Source organism: Porites lutea, chromosome 4 (assembly GCF_958299795.1).
Source record: "Porites lutea chromosome 4, jaPorLute2.1, whole genome shotgun sequence".
Classification (NCBI taxonomy): domain Eukaryota; kingdom Metazoa; phylum Cnidaria; class Anthozoa; order Scleractinia; family Poritidae; genus Porites; species Porites lutea.
The window spans coordinates 47,570,672-47,587,780 of NC_133204.1; the positions used below are offsets into that span (position 1 = coordinate 47,570,672).

The 17,109-nt window shown below is 39.8% G+C and overlaps 2 protein-coding genes across 3 annotated transcripts in view; both read right to left on the reverse strand.

The window, feature by feature from the left end:
- LOC140935982 (ras-related and estrogen-regulated growth inhibitor-like) overlaps positions 1-3,196 on the reverse strand; it is a 14,246-nt gene extending 11,050 nt beyond the window's left edge. The window contains exons 1-2 of the mRNA XM_073385562.1: positions 3,065-3,196; positions 1,786-1,842 (exon numbers count right to left, since the gene is read on the reverse strand). Coding sequence (XP_073241663.1) covers positions 1,786-1,842; positions 3,065-3,161 — 154 coding nt within the window. The 5' untranslated portion in view covers positions 3,162-3,196. The remainder of the gene's footprint in view (positions 1-1,785; positions 1,843-3,064) is intronic.
- Positions 3,197-5,595: 2,399 nt separating this feature from the next.
- On the reverse strand, positions 5,596-15,307 carry LOC140933868 (ras-related and estrogen-regulated growth inhibitor-like). 2 transcript variants are annotated; one of them, XM_073383532.1, is made up of 5 exons: positions 10,958-11,025; positions 10,758-10,882; positions 7,581-7,637; positions 7,140-7,213; positions 5,596-6,948 (listed from the first exon to the last, which is right to left on the reverse strand). In XM_073383532.1, exons 2-5 carry the CDS (start codon positions 10,858-10,860, stop codon positions 6,499-6,501), a joined length of 684 nt encoding a protein of 227 aa, XP_073239633.1. In that variant the 5' UTR covers positions 10,861-10,882; positions 10,958-11,025; the 3' UTR covers positions 5,596-6,498. The 2 variants fall into 2 exon arrangements, with proteins under 2 accessions (XP_073239633.1, XP_073239632.1); XM_073383531.1 differs by lacking the exon at positions 10,958-11,025 and adding an exon at positions 15,169-15,307 and having other exon boundaries at positions 5,597-6,948.
- Positions 15,308-17,109: the final 1,802 nt, after the last annotated feature.

Here is a 17,109-nt window from a genome sequence, read left to right on the forward strand (position 1 = left end):
CTCTGTAGACTATACCCGAGAGACCAATGCTTGAGTTAGGAAACTTGCTCTTCACCTTCAATACAAGGCTCTTGATATCGGCGACACATGAATCGGCAGACTCCGACGGAAGATTGTTGGTGCCAGTATGGATGATGACGTGAGAAGGATCCGCGGATGCAACAGCGATGTTGTCAACAGCTTCAGCTATTTCAGCAGTGGTTTTCCCGGGATATGAGAATTTATGTACATGTCTTTGCGAAAGCTTTTTTGGATCAATGTGTTTTATCATTGAGTCACCAATAAGCACTATGGGTCTTGTCTTTCCGACTTCACCGCTTTTGGAGTTATTTGCACTAACTCGAGAGGTATTTGCGTGCGCTCCAGACTGATGCAGTGGCATCTCAGAGGATACTTGACTCGAAGGAGAAGAGACAAGTAAGGCCTGATAGCGGTTATGACTAGTTGGAATTGAATCAAATGCCCGGCTCGCTTCAGATGAATCAACATGTGAATGTTGCTGTTGCTGTTGTTGGCGACTTTCTTCGTTATTTGCAGTATAGTTGTCCTCATTTCTCACTTGGAATTGTACCTCACTTCTAAGGGGCTCAAATCTGTTCTGAGTTACTATATTGCAGGCCGCCAACGGCCGTTGGATATGTTTATCATTCACACTTTTCCCAAGTGTGCCCACTTGGGACCAACAATCACATATCTTTTGTTGGCGGCATTCGCCCTCGCTTCTTTCTTGCATAATGATCTTCATTGCCAGCTTAAGAGAATCATTTTCTTGTTGCAAGGACAAAACTTGGCTCTCATAGGAAAAACACTTTTCCTCCAACACCTCAATTTCATTATCTTTTTTAGATAATGTCGATAACACCTTCTCATACCTCTCTTTGTAATCGAGGAGCTCGGCGCTAAAAGCGGTTTCTTGTAATTTGCATTTCGTCGACAGAAGGCTTGTATTTGCTTCAACCTTTTTCTGAAGAATTAGTAAATCCAGTTTTAAGCCCTCAATATCAGCACTGATAACCGAGTTCGATCGCTCTTGAATACTGTTCTCAAATTCGGCGTCGGCGGCCGAAGCTAGTCGATTACTGCAGATGCCATTGGCTTCTTGCGAAGGCGGAATTTCTTGCTCGGTTGTTGAAGCATACGAGACAGGCGTATCAGCTTCTGTTCCCTGTTTATTTTGAATAAACTTGACCAACTTGTCCTTTAAGGAGGGACCATCTCGACCTTGGAAACAAAGGGTTAGCTGTTTCTTATTATACCAGTTGATGACAAGATTATTGTTAGAACTTTTGAATTGCTTTACGTTTCCTCCGGGCGACGACCACTTTCCTTGTAGTTTCAAGCCATTTTCCACAAAATTCTTTAACGATTCAAGGTTATTCGTCCACGTTAATCGTTCCCCGTTTAGCTTAAGGGATTGTAATTCGCACCATTTAAGGTTAAGCTGGTAAGACTCGGTATCTTTCGTCAAAACGGGACCAGAAGGTTCACGTCCGTCCGCCATGGTTCACGTCGACACTTTTACGGCCATACATGATTGCAAAGAACGATAGCATTACCGCAGCCAGGTGGATCTACGACCTGACTTTTCAAAGATAATTTTCAATGCTACTCAGTGTGAAACCTGGAACGCCGTAGCCTGCGAAAAAGGCCGTTTCTCTTCGCTCCTCGCTGCTGGGGACGTTTCGCCGGGTGGCAAACGTCAATAGCGACCAGGAGCGAGGAGACGAGACGGCTGATTTCGCAGGTTACCAGAACGCTTGAAAGATAATTATTTATAAAGCTTACCTAATGTGCTATCATACTCTCCAATGTAACGTCTGGTCAAAAATCGAACAGTCAAAGCTGTAGGGGGTAAATTAGTTCAATTAATACATTGAACACTTCAGTTATCAGTGCAGCTTATCGCAGAGGTGTCATAATTGATTAAAACAACAATAGAGAACACATTTATTAGTAAATCATATTTAAAGCTATTTTTGCGCAAAAACTAAAAACAGGCACTAAACTAGCAGAAAAAGTTGAATTGATGACTTTTTATGATGCAGTTAAAAATGCAGCGATGTCGAAACAACTGTCCATTTTCAGTAGAAGCTCTCTAGGGGAGCGTAAAATGGTTCAATAGATTTGATTTATTGAAATCTGAGTTAAGAGAGATTATCGATGATTTGTGGTTGCTCATTGAGTAGAAATTATAAACACTGAATAATTCTCTAAAGAAGCAAGAAAGAAACGTGACGGCGGCGGTGCCTTTAGAACTTCAAACGGACTGAATTACTTTGAGAAAAGGCGAGAGGTGGTGTCTGAATTGTTGTGAAACCAAAAGAGAAGAAGAAAGAAAAACAAAAGCTATAAATTGAACGACGGTGTTTATGAAGTAATTACATTTTTTAAGAAACTTTCCTCAGGTGGTAGCGTGAAAGAAAAAAAAAATAAAGCAGAGTATGGGAACCTGTAGAGAGTGATGCTATGTGCAGAATATAGAGTTCACAAATTTTACATCTCGGTTTGCGGTTATGTATGAGGGCCCTTGACTAACCTATAATCAATATACTTATGGTGCACAATTTTTCGTTGGGATATAATAAGCATAACCAACTTAAAAAGGAGCTGGGAACAAAATGTCTTAAACTACACCAGCAGGAATTTGTGACCAACAGGGAACCAATAAAATGTAACTAAACCTGGAATAAGGCCAGATTTCAGTTCCTAGTTTCATGATCATGAATCGTAACACCGAAATAGTGACATAAAGACAAATAATTTAACGAAACAGCTTTCTAAATTCAGACACGTACCTTTGGTTCAAAAATGTGGCAAAGGAGGAATAAAGCTCTCACACTAGTTTACGTTTTTCACCCTGCAGTTACTCTTGTGTAAACCAACCATGTCATTTATGGTCCAGCGTGAGGGAAATCTTACGAATGATCTTGTTCAATAAAAAAACTTGTATTGTTTAGATTAGTAACTGCCGGTATGCGGCTTTAATAGCGCTGTCCGAACTTTGAGTTACATTAATTTTTCTTCAGTGACTGCCGATACACGCCGCAGCATTCACGATTCCTACCTGACTTTCCAACGCCGTCTTTTCCAAGGATAACTGCACGAACGTTCTTAAGCGTGCTAAGGTGAACATTCCCAGCTCCACTACGTCGTCTTCCCATCGTAGAACAAACAGCCACTAGTTTACCTCAAAACGTTATCTCTTATGTATAAGAAAAACAACCGCTTTCTTAAAAGTGTGTGAAATTCCTTGATTATGTTTACAGACCCGCCGGCTGCCCAGTTATTGTTATGAAAGGCGTCTTGATCTCAGGGGGTTTGGTTGGACGGTGGTTATTGTTATGAAGTAATGAAATAACCGACTGGAACATAGAAGATTCGGCTTTCTTGATCAACTCGCTTGCACAGTACCGAAGGCAAGACTACATTGAACTGCACGCGATCCTTGGAGTATAAGGCTGATATAGATACTTCTAATGGTCCTAGTCATTTCCCCCAACAAGACATTTTCCACAGCGAAAAAATAAAGCTGGACTGATCTTGTAATAAAGAAAACTTGGTGTTATTTTGTCAACTTCATCAATCATCATTCCCTGGCTGTCATATCGTATTATTTTCAACCTTCGTCACTCTTCGATCATTTTTAATTTCATGATCAATTAATTAGCGGATAACAATTATTAACGCCATCAAATAAGAACAATTGCTGTTTTCTGGATGCGAACAACAATTAAGAATTTTTGTTACGTGTCATTTGCTTAATTCTTAAAACTGAAACACAAGGTAAAATTTGGCTTTATCGCTATTGTATGAAAAATATTGATCGCTTGGATTTTTCTCCAAAAGTGAAAAGGAAGATGCGGAAAAGGATTATTTGCTCTGACTAACTTGTCACGTCCTCCAGTCTTCTTGTAATTCTTGATAACAAAATGGCACTCTCTATTTAAAAAAAGGGTTATGTACGCTAACCGTTGTTTAAATTTTAATTTGCAGTAAAACCCACCTGAAAAAAATACTGTTTTTTCCACTGAATCTATTTGCGGCAATAAACGATCAGGTGGCGAGTCCCAAAAATAAGGATTTGATCTGAAATATCCACTCAGAATTTGGATGGATTTTCTCCCAAATCACACTGTCATGTAACAAAAATTCTTCATCATGTTACTGTTTCTGATAAAACAAACTTGCACTGCAGCAGCACTACACGCTGAAGTGTTGAAAAATCAGAAATATCAATTTTTTACACTGCAAATTGAACTTTGCAATCGACCCCGATAACTCGAACTGTTTTTCAGAGTTCCAGTTACCGGAGTATTTTGCGTTTGCCGTTTGTCCGTCGCCGAAGATTGCGTGATTTTCGGTGGCTGCGAGGCTGTGCAGGGGCGGCCGCTTAACCGGTATGCACATTCTAGCAGGAAATCGTGGATAGTAAAAATTCCTGGCAGGATAATTATCATTTGAGCAGTAATTTAGTCGGTAAGTTTACTTTAACTTTAAGTTCTGATGCTTTGTGTCGATCAAAATAATAAGGAAGTTACTATAATACTAAAAAACATTTAGTTAAATGTAAGTGAGCGTAACCTTGAGGCGGCACTATTCCGCAGCTGAGGTGACATGACTTTGATTCCGGAGGGGGGGGGGGGGGGGGGGGTTACTCGACCAATATTTAGGTGAGGATTTGAAACCCTGACCCTGTTTAGGACAAAAAAAATTCCTAAAATACATACCCTGTTTTGCACATCACCGTCAATCTTCTTACCCTGTTCCTGTTCGTACCCTGTTCGCTTTGATTCAATTCCTTAAGTTTTTTGGCATGTGCAGCAGGTTTCGATTGTGAGTAATTTACCAGCTTTTGCCCATAAAGAGCAAATATGCTGTTGAAAAATTGCAATCCTATTCAAGAGTTGACTGCGAAAAACCCGTTGTTCCAAACCTCAACCGAAGTGAATACTTTGAACTGGGTCACTCAGATAGGTTTTATCACGCACGTGCTGTGCGTGATTTGTCAACATTCATGACTAAATCCTGTGAATCCTGTCCCTTTTATATTAAGGTGATTAACTCTAGCGTACTCCTACACACTTCACTCGCAGTTCTGTTTTCGGAGAGCGTTAAATCAAAAGTGTTGCAAAGACTCACGCAACACTCAGACGCGTAAATGTCAGTGCGTGACATGTCACCTTACACCACCATATCCTGATGATATCTCAGGAAGCAAACGTTTCATTGTACAAAGTTTGTTTTAACTCATTTAAAAATGAGTGCAAAAGGGTGCACCTCGATCCGATCACCTCTTTTCGGTTCCAGCTGTTTTGAGTTTTGCATGAATTTTTTTTTATCGTTTCCAGCATCTTCTGCGTTATCCTAGCACCAGAGCTTCGATCTCAAAATACCCAGGATAAAATAAACCCTGCTCACGGTTTAATGTAAAGCTCCGAGCTTGGCACCTCGCTCTCGCGGTGTTGCCACAAACTATCAATAATAATCATAATTAAAAAAAATAAAAACATTGGTACCCAGGGTATTTTTGGCGTCGACACGGCCATTTTGTTTAATTTGTGCAAGATATATAACTTTAATTTCGCTTAGTTCTAAACACATTGTATAAACAGGTACCGGTAGCTATCTTTTTTATCAGCAACTAATGTGCAAATTGTGTCAAAGAGGTTAGCTGTAAGAAAAACCAAATACATCTACGAGAATAAGGATTTTAACATTATACCCCGAAAAATGAGATCCTTCAGAGCTAATGTATTGACAATTTTGAAGTGTAATGATTTGAAAAGCAAATAGATTTTGAAACTTGGATCCAGGTCAGCAATCAGTGTTCTGCATCAGTCAACATCCTCCCTGACAATTGTGGTGCATTTGCGCATATCTTCAGTCCTGGGTGGGGGGAGGGGACTGGCATTTGCTACCCAGGAATACCCCCATTCTTTTGCTTATCAAGCCACAACGCGACTCATCACTATAAATAAAGCGAAAACTACTACAGTGTTATCGAGGATTTATATGGGGCGTAGTGCTATCTACCCTCCTTTGATTTGGTTGTTGAAGTGTACCCACCATCGGGAAATTATGCTATCCAAGTAAAGAGAAAGCTAGCCAGTTCCAGGCGTGTAGATAGTATAGCGCGGGAGAAAAATTCAGGAAGAATTTCGTTCCCCCCCACCCCTTTTCCCGGTGTGCAATTTAACTCGCTCCCCAACATCTGACCTCCGCGCTCTACTATCTGAACGCCTGGAACAGGCTAAAAGATAGCTAATGCCCGGGTCCTTGTCCGGGGGGATGTGCGCAGCTGGAATTAACCGTTGAATGTTTTTTGCCTACCTCTCGAACCAAAGTCATTAGCATGTCCGATTTGAACTTCTCACTAAAAATACGTAATATCTAAGAACGTTTGGCTACCGAGTTAATTCTAATATTCACTTGACACATGTTTTTGTATTTACAGTTTTTTTTGTGGTAGTTTTTTGAATATACTTTAAATGGTTCCAACTAGACAGCTAGTACAGTACACGACTTTCTTCTTGTGTACATTCCTTTGAAACCTTCTTTCATTCTCGATAAAGGTCCTGATTTATCCTTATCGCCATTTTCCTGCTCCACTTTGTTGTCCAAATCAACGCCTCTCTTGTTTAAACACAGTCGTAAAGAGTCGAAAAACAGGGAATTCGTCTCGGTGAAACCTTCGGAAATAGATATCTCGCAGAATACAGACCCCAGTTCCTTTGCAAGCCCGAGTCCTTCATTCTCCCGGATTTTCCTGTGGCGTTCTTGGTCTGTCTTCGTTGCTACCAGAATGAGGGTGCTGTTATTGTTTTTCACCTTTTTAAAGTAACGCCCCAAACGCCTTGCTTCCATGAATGAAACGCGATCAGTTATTGAGTACAGGATGAAGAACAGTTCTCCGAATGAGGCCAGTTTCACCAACTTTTCCTCTGTGTTCTATGGGAAGGAATGAACAAGAACATCACATTCGGCCATAGTAGTTGGCTGTATGAATTGACTGAAATTAAATTGATCGAGTAGATATCGAATGTATGGGAGAGGTCCTTGGCTAGAAATAACCAAGGGCAAGTTATCCGCTCAAGCAGAAATGGAATGTATTGCTCACAGGTAAAACATGGTCAACATACCTCTCCCGCGGTATCCATTATATCAAGGGCCACGTACTGCCCATCTAGGGTCATGTGATGTCGATACGTCATTTCTGTAAAGAACAACTTGACTTGAGAAAAACGAAGGTGATCGAAAGCATGTGAAAAACATATCATGATGCATACCATCCATTCGCCTTCTGGAGGAAAATTATTATTTGAATATTAAAGGGTCTTTCGAAGCCGCACTCTCCAAAAAGGAGGAATATTTATGGGTCCAGATAATTTACTTTCTTTACCATTCCATAACCGCGTTTGTTGCCGCGAAGGTTAACTCATCCAAGAATTGTTAAAATCTCCTGCCGACTAACTGATGTTCAACACACTAACAGAGGTACAGGTCAAACCAAGAGCCATTATGGCTCTTGGTATGGCCCTTGGTCAAACGTTGTCCCCCCTGACAGAGTAAAAGCCACTTACCTAGATTTTTGTCATATTCCCAAATGAAACGTCTTGTTAGAAATCTCACAGTTAGTGCTACAACGGAAAAAGATCTCTCTTAAGTATGAGCTAGCTCCAGTGTTCCTTTTTACAAATAGTAACAGTGTTACATGAATCCCGTGATTTGCTGTAAAGGCTTCGCCGCCCAATTTTAACGTGATGCTTTAGGGACGAATATTGCACCCAAGGTTTCCAACGAATGTAGGTGATTACGTTCTTTAATATTTTGAGGCTTATGTCCTTACACGGACAATAAAATAATGACTACAACTTCCCTAGAAAGGGGCAAGCCACAAGAACCTATTGCAGTGGAACCCCTCCTTATGGAGATCTCCATAATTAGGACCCCTCCCTATCACTGAGATAAAGATACCGGCAAACTTCATATAATCCATATCTCCGAGTATACACCTGTCTATTACGGACTTTTGTCTTGGTTCTAAAGACACCAAACCTCATACAACCCCTATCACTATAATAAGAAAACCTCTGTAATGAGGACACTTGGCTTAAGCTTGTTCCCTTGGTTTCCTTGTTAAGGAGTTTCGACTATACATAGCCCAGTGTCATTCTAGAACTCACTTGACTTCGTAGTGAGCTCGTTCTAACCAATCTCAACGCGCGGATGCACTTGAACAAAAGACGCATATATAAGGACAATGCTGTTCCTAGTAACTCATGATCATCTCGTACTATAATGCTCAAATGTTCCAAATAATGATAACTCTCGAGTACGTGATGCAGGATGACTATTACTTTCATCGATCACGTTTTTGAACTTGAATGTTTTTGGATGTTTTTAATGTTTGTTTGAAGTAAGGTAAATCACATGTTTTGCATACAACACAAAACACGACGAAACGTTTGAAGAGACGTCTACAGGGTATGGAGGACTTTTTGTAACACGTTTGCATTCCCGACACAATTTAAGTCTTCTAAGTGCTTGGCTGCTAAACGTTAGAGAGCTCTTCAAACAAGAATTCTAGATAGTATAGCTATGATGCTTAAAAAAGATATCTTTTAACAATCACAGATGGCGCAGTGTGAAACTATATCTATATTATTAGAGCCAGGGTAAATTGAATGATTCAGATGTTGGAAATATTTAGAACTAAGCTTTAAAAAAGAATCAGGCCTTATTTAAAGATTCATATGGGAAACGTCGTTGTTTGATGTTATTATTAGTTTGCAAATAGTCATTCAAGGAATTGAAGCACAGATTTTTTTTACCACTAGCGGTATTGCTACCGATAGGTCTAGACTAATCACTGTACCTGTCTAATCTAAACCATTGCGTGCCCCTCGGCAGGGTACCTTAAACTGTATTTTCCTTTTTGACTACGAATTTCGGCACCGGAAATACCCATATAGGTAGATAGAGAACCACATTAACCTCAGGTTAAAATTCTGGGTACGTATTTCCTAGATTCAAGTCACCGAGTACGTCGGTATAATATCAGAAGCCAAGAAAGAGATACTTGTAGTGATAAAAAGTAATTGATACTATTTTGAAGTGTATTGATGCATTTTTGCAGCTATCTTTCCCTGAATTCTTTAGTTAGATCCTTTCCATTAATTTTCATGTTGTTTACATGTTTTGCTTGTTTGTTCGTTACAATCTTATATTTAGCTCGTTATTGCTAGATCATGCACAACGAACTAAAAAAAAGTTCTCAAAGTTTGCGCCCAAATAGGATTTTCATCTGTAGGGCGTTCTGATAAATGAGAGTTTTTATGCGCTTTGTGATGGCCAATATTATTGTATCTTTTCAAGTGGACACAGTCATATCCGAAGATGAAAGTTGTTAATTGATAAGTGATTTCAAGCGGCGAAGTTGGTCTAGTTCTTAGTGGACTGTCTAGTCTGAGACCTTATATTATAACTTTCTTTTAGTGATTTTCCGCAAGTTTTAAGTAAAAAATGCAACCTCAAGCTACAGTGTTACATTTTATTGCACAAGAAAGTCAAAACGTCTGTGTACTAGGTACTTTAAAAGGAAGACTAACTTATGGTTATCCAGCTCTTTCTTATCAGAAAAAAAAATCAGCATGTGAAGTTACGAGTGGCTTTTGTGGTGGATTGATTTCTAGTTCGCGACAAGATGCCGCACTGATAACTACCTAAAATATCAGGAAGTATATCTGGCGACTGTGTTTCCTTTCGACATCCTTTTCAGCGCAGCCGACAGTTGGTTGGTCCTCAATGTGCGCCGTACCATTTTAACTGTATAGATACCCAGTGTGGCTTCCGTTTTGGAATAAATTCAGCTCATTAGTCTTTAGCACAGCAGATGCTATTCTATGCACTACATATTAATTTACACGATACGTTTAACATGATGACAAACGACTTATTTGTTTTTCAGTCCTATTTTATATCTGACGCATTCCACTGATTGCTTATTTTACTTTATTGATCATGGTCAGTTTTGGCACTGAGGTGGAGTCGCCAAGCTACGTAGTATATTTCAAACTTTGTCTTTAACAATACGATATTTGGTTGAAAATTCAGACTAGAACTCTCGTGGTTAAGAATAGTTTATCTCTGGTGCCTCAGTTTCCTATAGTAATAAAAAAAAATCTCTTAATTTGAACATAACTAATGGAACCTTGTTTTTAAAAATGCAATCCGTCTTCCAGAAGGAGCTAATTAAGATTTTTTTGAACTGTTTTCTTTTTTGATTCAGCCCTCAACATTGCAGGAAAAACAAAAAGTAAATTAAAGTCAAACACAACAAGGACAAATGGATATCTATCGTAGAAATATTCCTTATTTTTGTTCGATTGTAAACTGCATGTTCCCTGTCAGGCTGTGCAAACGTCTTCGGTTGCAAAAGTATCTTTACGTTACGTTTGGATGATTTGCTTTGAGTCTGAATTTAGGTCAAGATGTAGGATTGCTTTTGATTCACAAAGAAGATCATTGTTCAGTACGTAGTTTATTAAGGCGGGATGATTAATTGCGACTTTACGATCAATCTACCCCAATTTTTCTCTGTCTAGGGAAATCGAATCAACTTGAAGGTGTCTTTTTTTCCAACATGCGTGTTCTGCGTTTTGTGTTGCGCGCAAGAGCAGTGACCAAATTTATCTTTTGAAAAACCAGCAGTGGTAACAGTGGACCATTTCAAAGCGCTAATGTATAGATCAACCCACCTGATTTGCCCACACCATCCAGTCCTAAGACCACAGCATGCACATTAATAATGTTCGTTTGATGTCCCTGGTGATGATTCGTGGATGCTCGTTTTCGCCTCATGATATAATAGAGGTAAACCGCACTGAAACATAAAAAGATAAGACACACGTAACTAAAAAAAATTCTTAAATTGATGTTTGATTGCCAAGACACTCACTTTAGTTACGTGCAACGTTGTTAATGATGATCCTGGTTGCTATTATTATTGGTCACGTTTCTGGGAAGTAACCAGTGACTGAAATGCAATAGCAATACAGCACCCTACAGTTATAAACATAGTTCAGACACGTGACTTTTCGGCTCTGTCGTATGCCACAAATAGCTGCTACATGCAAACAGCACAGTGGATGTTGACCAAATAACAGACTCTGATGCGGCTGGTAAAGACATTTGCTGATTGACTTTCGGATGTCATGTGCTGTGGTTTAATTTTATTGTTGGTTTGATTTTTATTTTCCTTTTTTGGTCTGAGATCGATTGATAGCTGGTTTAGATTAGAACAGAAAAATAAAGCATGTTTGAACCAAGGTATGTGTATTGTTCATCCAATTCTTTTTTGTAATGACCCTCGGTTATTCACGTTGTATCGGTACTAAAGGAAGCGGAAGGGACTCGGTTCGTCCTCACTTATTTTGGATGTCACTAAAACGACATTAGTCAGAAGTTATCGACTGATATCGATTGTCGGATTACCCGGATTTAATCCATTGATCCAAAATGATCAAAATGTTTTATTTAAATGTTCATTGGCTATAATCAAAGCAATCCACGTTTACGGACTATTTTCTCTTTACATAAACAGCTATATTCTAACTTGTCTATAGCTGTCACAAGGCGACTTTTAACAATAGACGCACAGCTTTAATAGGATTTGTGTCGTCGAGGTTAGACAGCAATGGGCGAGATGGTAAACTATAGACCCAATAGACTCGACTGAGATTAGGTTCCCTTCGATGTACTGCGATGTTTTGTATTTGTTATGTTGTGGTTTAAACTGAAATACAAGGAGAAAATAAAACTTCTGAAATGCTGCGAGCGCAAAAGAAATACAGCAAAAACAAAATACAGTAGACGAATGGACAACGCACTTACATATTTTTGGGCGCAAAACGTCGGACCGCAAAAGAGATACTCCTGATAGGAAACTAGTACTTAGTGCTCTTGAAGAAACAACGTTGAAATGAAACTGAACTGAAAATGCTAGAAGGCGATTTCAGTTTAAAAACAAAAAATGCAAATAAGGGCTTTCCTAGGCGCACGGAGAGTTAACTAACAGCTAAATTGTTCTTTTGGGCGTTAGATACAACATTGTCGCACGCCTCAAATAGACTTGACTTTTACGCTTGGTTCCCCGAGTTGCGACGAAATATTTCTGTTTGAAAGACACTCGCTCTGTTTTGGTTTTTTAAGGACGTCAGAGTTATCATGTTGCGTGTACACCATGTGCGTGCTACCCAGCGAGCAGTGGTTTCTCCAGGCCGGACGCTGCGGCTTCGAAGGGAGAGAAATCATGCACTGCAAGCAACCGTTTCTAGTGCTTTTCCATCTGGCATGCGCGTCCAAGTGATGCCTAGGTCAAAACGTCAAATGGCAGCACTTCCTCTTGTTTCGCAGGAAGCATTAGGGACTTAATTCAACAAAACAGTAGGTTTAATAAGCAAAACAACAACTTTGCACGGATGCATCGCGCTTTCTTGTACTTTTCTTTGCCGTTTTTGCCCGACTACGACGTAAAAATGCCTTATTTCGCGTTTTATTCATCTTGATAACGTGAATATTTCATTTCTCTTCCTGAACTTAGATATGATTCCCAGGAATTCAACTCTAGTAGGGTTTACCTACAGTGACAAAGTAAATAGGTAGGAATGAATAATCCCAATAAGTACTGAATTATTGAAATAGCGCAAATTCACAGCAGGCTCACATTAAGGCAGCAATTGTAGGCGCAAGCAAATGCGCGAGAGCTTTTAAACTTGTCTTAAAAGAAATTTTACATGTTAAAAGTTACAAGTTTATTCGTCCATGGCGCTGGACAGCGGCTCAATCAAAGAAGCGGGCGGTAGCTCGCAGTGGTTTCTGGGGAGAATGGAATTAAGAGAGAGCAGCGATGACCAGTTGTGTGAGCACTTGCCTGGCTCCTATTGTTGTGGCCCGGGTTCGAGTCCTGGCGTCAACGCCATAAGTTTGATCAGGAATAGACCTCTTTAGCTTATATGTTTTGTTTTCCCAATTCAGGTCATGTGTTAATGCTCCAAAGAAATGTTTCTTTCAAATTTCGTCTCATTCACGTGCGCACGAACGCATAATTTATGAAAAGACAAAGGATCAGGTGGCCCTGAGACCTCTATTTGGAAAACAAAACCGACAAGCTGAAGAGGTCTATTCAAAGTGTATCCAATGCCATCTGTAGTTGAGGACAAGAGCCATAATGGTCTCATTATGGGTCTTGTTGAGGACTCTTAGAGGGCTCAGGTTTATCGTTTATTGGAGTGTAACCCTCTCTAAACTGATATAATAAGTTTAGTTCAGGCAGATTTTTACATGTCAGTGAATGCACACCGGGCTATGCCTGGGTTGAGCCTCTCCCGGAAAGTATGTACTCTTCATTACTAGAAGAGGATGTCTATTTAGCAGATAGAATGGTAGATAGCCATATCTTTTTCAAATTATCTATGCTGTGGACCGTAGAGATTTCTTATGATACTCCCCGCTATTGCTCTGAGTTTTCCTAATGTGAGGTCTCATTGTAAAAAAACAAACTTTATAGGTAGGCTTTCCTCGTTTTCAAACGAAAAGTTCTACATGAGGTATCCCTAAAAAACACTGCGCAAGATTCAGTCAGTGGTAAATATATTTCAGGATGACAAAAAAAAAAAAAAAAAAAAAAAAATACAGTTGTGCTATTTTTAAACATTAGGTCAAGAGGCGCCGCGATTTCAAAATTTCAAAATTATCTTTTTCTTTTCGGAATCCAAAGCACGATTAAAAGGAATTATATAACTACAAACTGAACCATTAATAGAGAGGACACTTCTATTAACTATGCGTGCCAACTTGGTATAATTATTGATTGTAGTCAATATATAGTGTATGGATACTTGTGGAACAGCAGCCTCCATTATATGTTATTACTGCAATTTTTTTCCTCATCGCAATGGTTAGATCTCGTACTAAGGGAATATTTGCACTCATATTGTCTCGGAATGTTACGAATCAAACAGGAAGAACTTCAGAGAGGCCCTCTTACGGGTGTCTTGTTATTCCATATCCCTGTAACTCTTAGCAGATATTCCTTATCTTTAAAAGTTAGTTTGATTGTAGAGAATAAAGACGATGTAACTAGCTGTAAAGGTGCAATAATCATTGCGTTTGTTACGGCAGATGCGAATTGTAAAGGCCCGGTTAATCCGTTTCCGGAGGTGATTTTTTACGCCTGTAAACTATCGGTGATTACATAAAGGCTCTTTGCGTAAGAGCTAACAAAGACAGAGCCAAGACGGGTAAACCAATGTGTTCATTATAGAAGCCTACGGAAATCGATCGCTACATGAAGATTTCAAAAATTGTCACAAAATTGCCAAAAAATAGCTCCTAAAATCGTCGATACACTAGTGTTGGCAAAGTATCAGTCGAAGGTTTCTACCTTTAATCACTGTGTGTCAACATGCCTAGCTATGTGCCACTATACTCAATGTTCTGTTGTCCTGATAGCGAATCGGCAGGTCATATATTTGAGCTCATCTTGTGAAACCTCCCTCATGAATAAGAGGATCCCATTCGTTTTCTGTGACGGATTAAGACGTTTTTGTTTTTAATTGGGGTTTGTTACCGTTAGTGGTTGTAAATAAATACAAATTGCCCTGGTCTCGGTTGTTCAAAGGCTGGATAGCGCTATCCACCGGATAAATCTCTATCCAGTGGATAGTGCAATTAGTTTCCCCATTATTTATTCGCTGGATAGTGGTTTATCCAGTGGATAGCGCTGTCCAACGTTTGAACAACCGGGGCCTGATCTGAAGTTAGGACGCGTATACGGAACGTAAGCTATGCCGGATCGCACGTATCGTCACCATTGACTGATACACTTCACATAACAATTCCCAACAATTTATAGAGATCTTCTAGTATTTTAACGCCCCTCTTTTTCCGGACCTGCATGTGTGTAGGATATCAGACCTGTCTACTGTTAAAACAGAAATGAAAGACACTGCACTCATACGTAAAATGTTTAGCCTGATCATACATGGGGTGGTAAGACTCGTTTTGCGTAGGCATTGACCTAGCGAAATACTGAGTCATTTTCCTCTATGCCGTCAGTTCTCTTCAGAATGTTTTTCCGAAGGAGTAAAAATAAATATTTTAACTCACCTTTATATTGGTAACAAAGGTTCGAGTTGAACGTTTTCTTTCTTTTGTTAAGCGTACTTAATCCTTACGTGATCTTTCAAACCTCAGAGATCGCTCCAACACCCTTCAGTCTCACTTTATGATCAAGAAAGTGGTCAACATACCCTTTTGCAGAAAATTGCCGAATCGTTGACCCAGAAGCTTAATCGATTCCGGAATAGATCGGTTGAGGGCTATTTATATTCAAAGATGACCTCAGTTTGTTGGAAGAGTTCGTAATAATGTATGTTGAATTTGTCATAGCAATCACGCGATCGAAAATAAGGGACAGTCAGTAAGAGACATTTTGTTATATTTATTTGTTGCAATATAAACATATATATTAAGTATTTAAACCCCTTTTTATGTATTAGTTAAGAGCTGTCTTCTCACTCAAGCGCAATAATTATGTCTTGATATATTGCAGGGAAAGACACGGCATGTGATGGTCATCATTATTTTACTATTGAACAAAAAATGATATAATTTCTGTTATTCTTATTTCCTTCTTTCATTTCATATTTTAGTTCGATTCAAAGTAACTGGCCAACCCTAACTTTGGTTAAGCTCAAAACTACGACCATTGTAGTCTTTTTCATCTCAGAATGTACTTTTTGTTAAAACGTGCAACTGCACGTGCATGTGAAAACGTAATCACAATATCGCGTTCATGATCGCATATGTTACTGCTGACGCCTTAATCCTCTTTTAGATGTCGGTAATTAGAGGGAATTCCTTCGTGTACAAACGATCAAAACCCAGAACAAGAAGACGGAGAGGATGATCTGCATCCCGCGATCGCCGGGTTGCCGCGCCTTCGTTTCACCTTGGGAGGACTGGGAAGGGACGAAGACTTCCAGGGTCTAGTGAACCTACGGCATTGAGCTTTTGGATGAAATGTTCAGTTGATCAGCACCGTCTAAAATTGATTTTCTGATTGATTCCGTTTTGCTTTGCTGAGAGTGTTTTCGTACGCGAGTGTGCAGAGCCAATCGCAACACAGCAAAGATGGCACCCTTTTCAGTGCGGCCCTGCATGTGATTGGTCCGTTTTACGGCGTGCGTGGTACATGGTAGGCGCTCCAGGGAGTCTATACATTATGCAACAATTTCCTATGGCATATGTAGTGGGCCGAAGTGAATCTTAAATGCTAATGAGATGTGTACAAAGTGCAATTGAGAGAGTGATGAAGAGCAGAGACCTAGTCTCGATTAGAATTGCAGAAAAATCAGTTCATGTTTATAGATGAGGGAGCTCAAGCAAAGACGTTTATAATTTTTGGACGGCGCACGTCGACCGGAAGTGTGCCGTTTTTCATTTTGATATGCCTTGACGCTTCCAAATTTGTCTTGCTAAGTGTCTTTTCTCGTATGCAGATGATTTGGCCGAAGATATGGGCATGTTCGCTGCCCAAGAATGCAAAACGTCCTCTTCCTGTTGACGTGCGTTTCCTCAAAAACGTCCTTGCTTAAGCTCTGTTGCGAGGTCTAAAACCGAGAAATCTCGAATCAATCTTCTCCTTCCATGACGTCATTGGAATTCCGGCGCACACCTCAGCTGGAATCCAGCTGACCTGTGCTCATCTAAAATTCACAAATGGCTGACTCCTTGAGTTTTTGTAGTCTAATCGGATCTAAGGGACACCTAGGAAGAAGCGAAAATTTAGCGAACCGCGTGAAACATAAGGATGAGAGTGGCTGTTTTGTTTGTTTTGTTGTTTTCTGTTTTAAGAAAGGGTGAAAAAAACGCGAGGTGAGGAAAGGGATTTGTTTCTGTGACAACCCTTAATCATTTTCAGGGGTGGATCGAGGTATTCTTGATCAAGGAGGCGTAATTTTCCCGTTGACACGGTGAGGACGCTTTATAATGGTCCCGGATTAGTTTTCGAAAAGTTCCGTTTCCAATCTTTCAAGCGTCGACTCC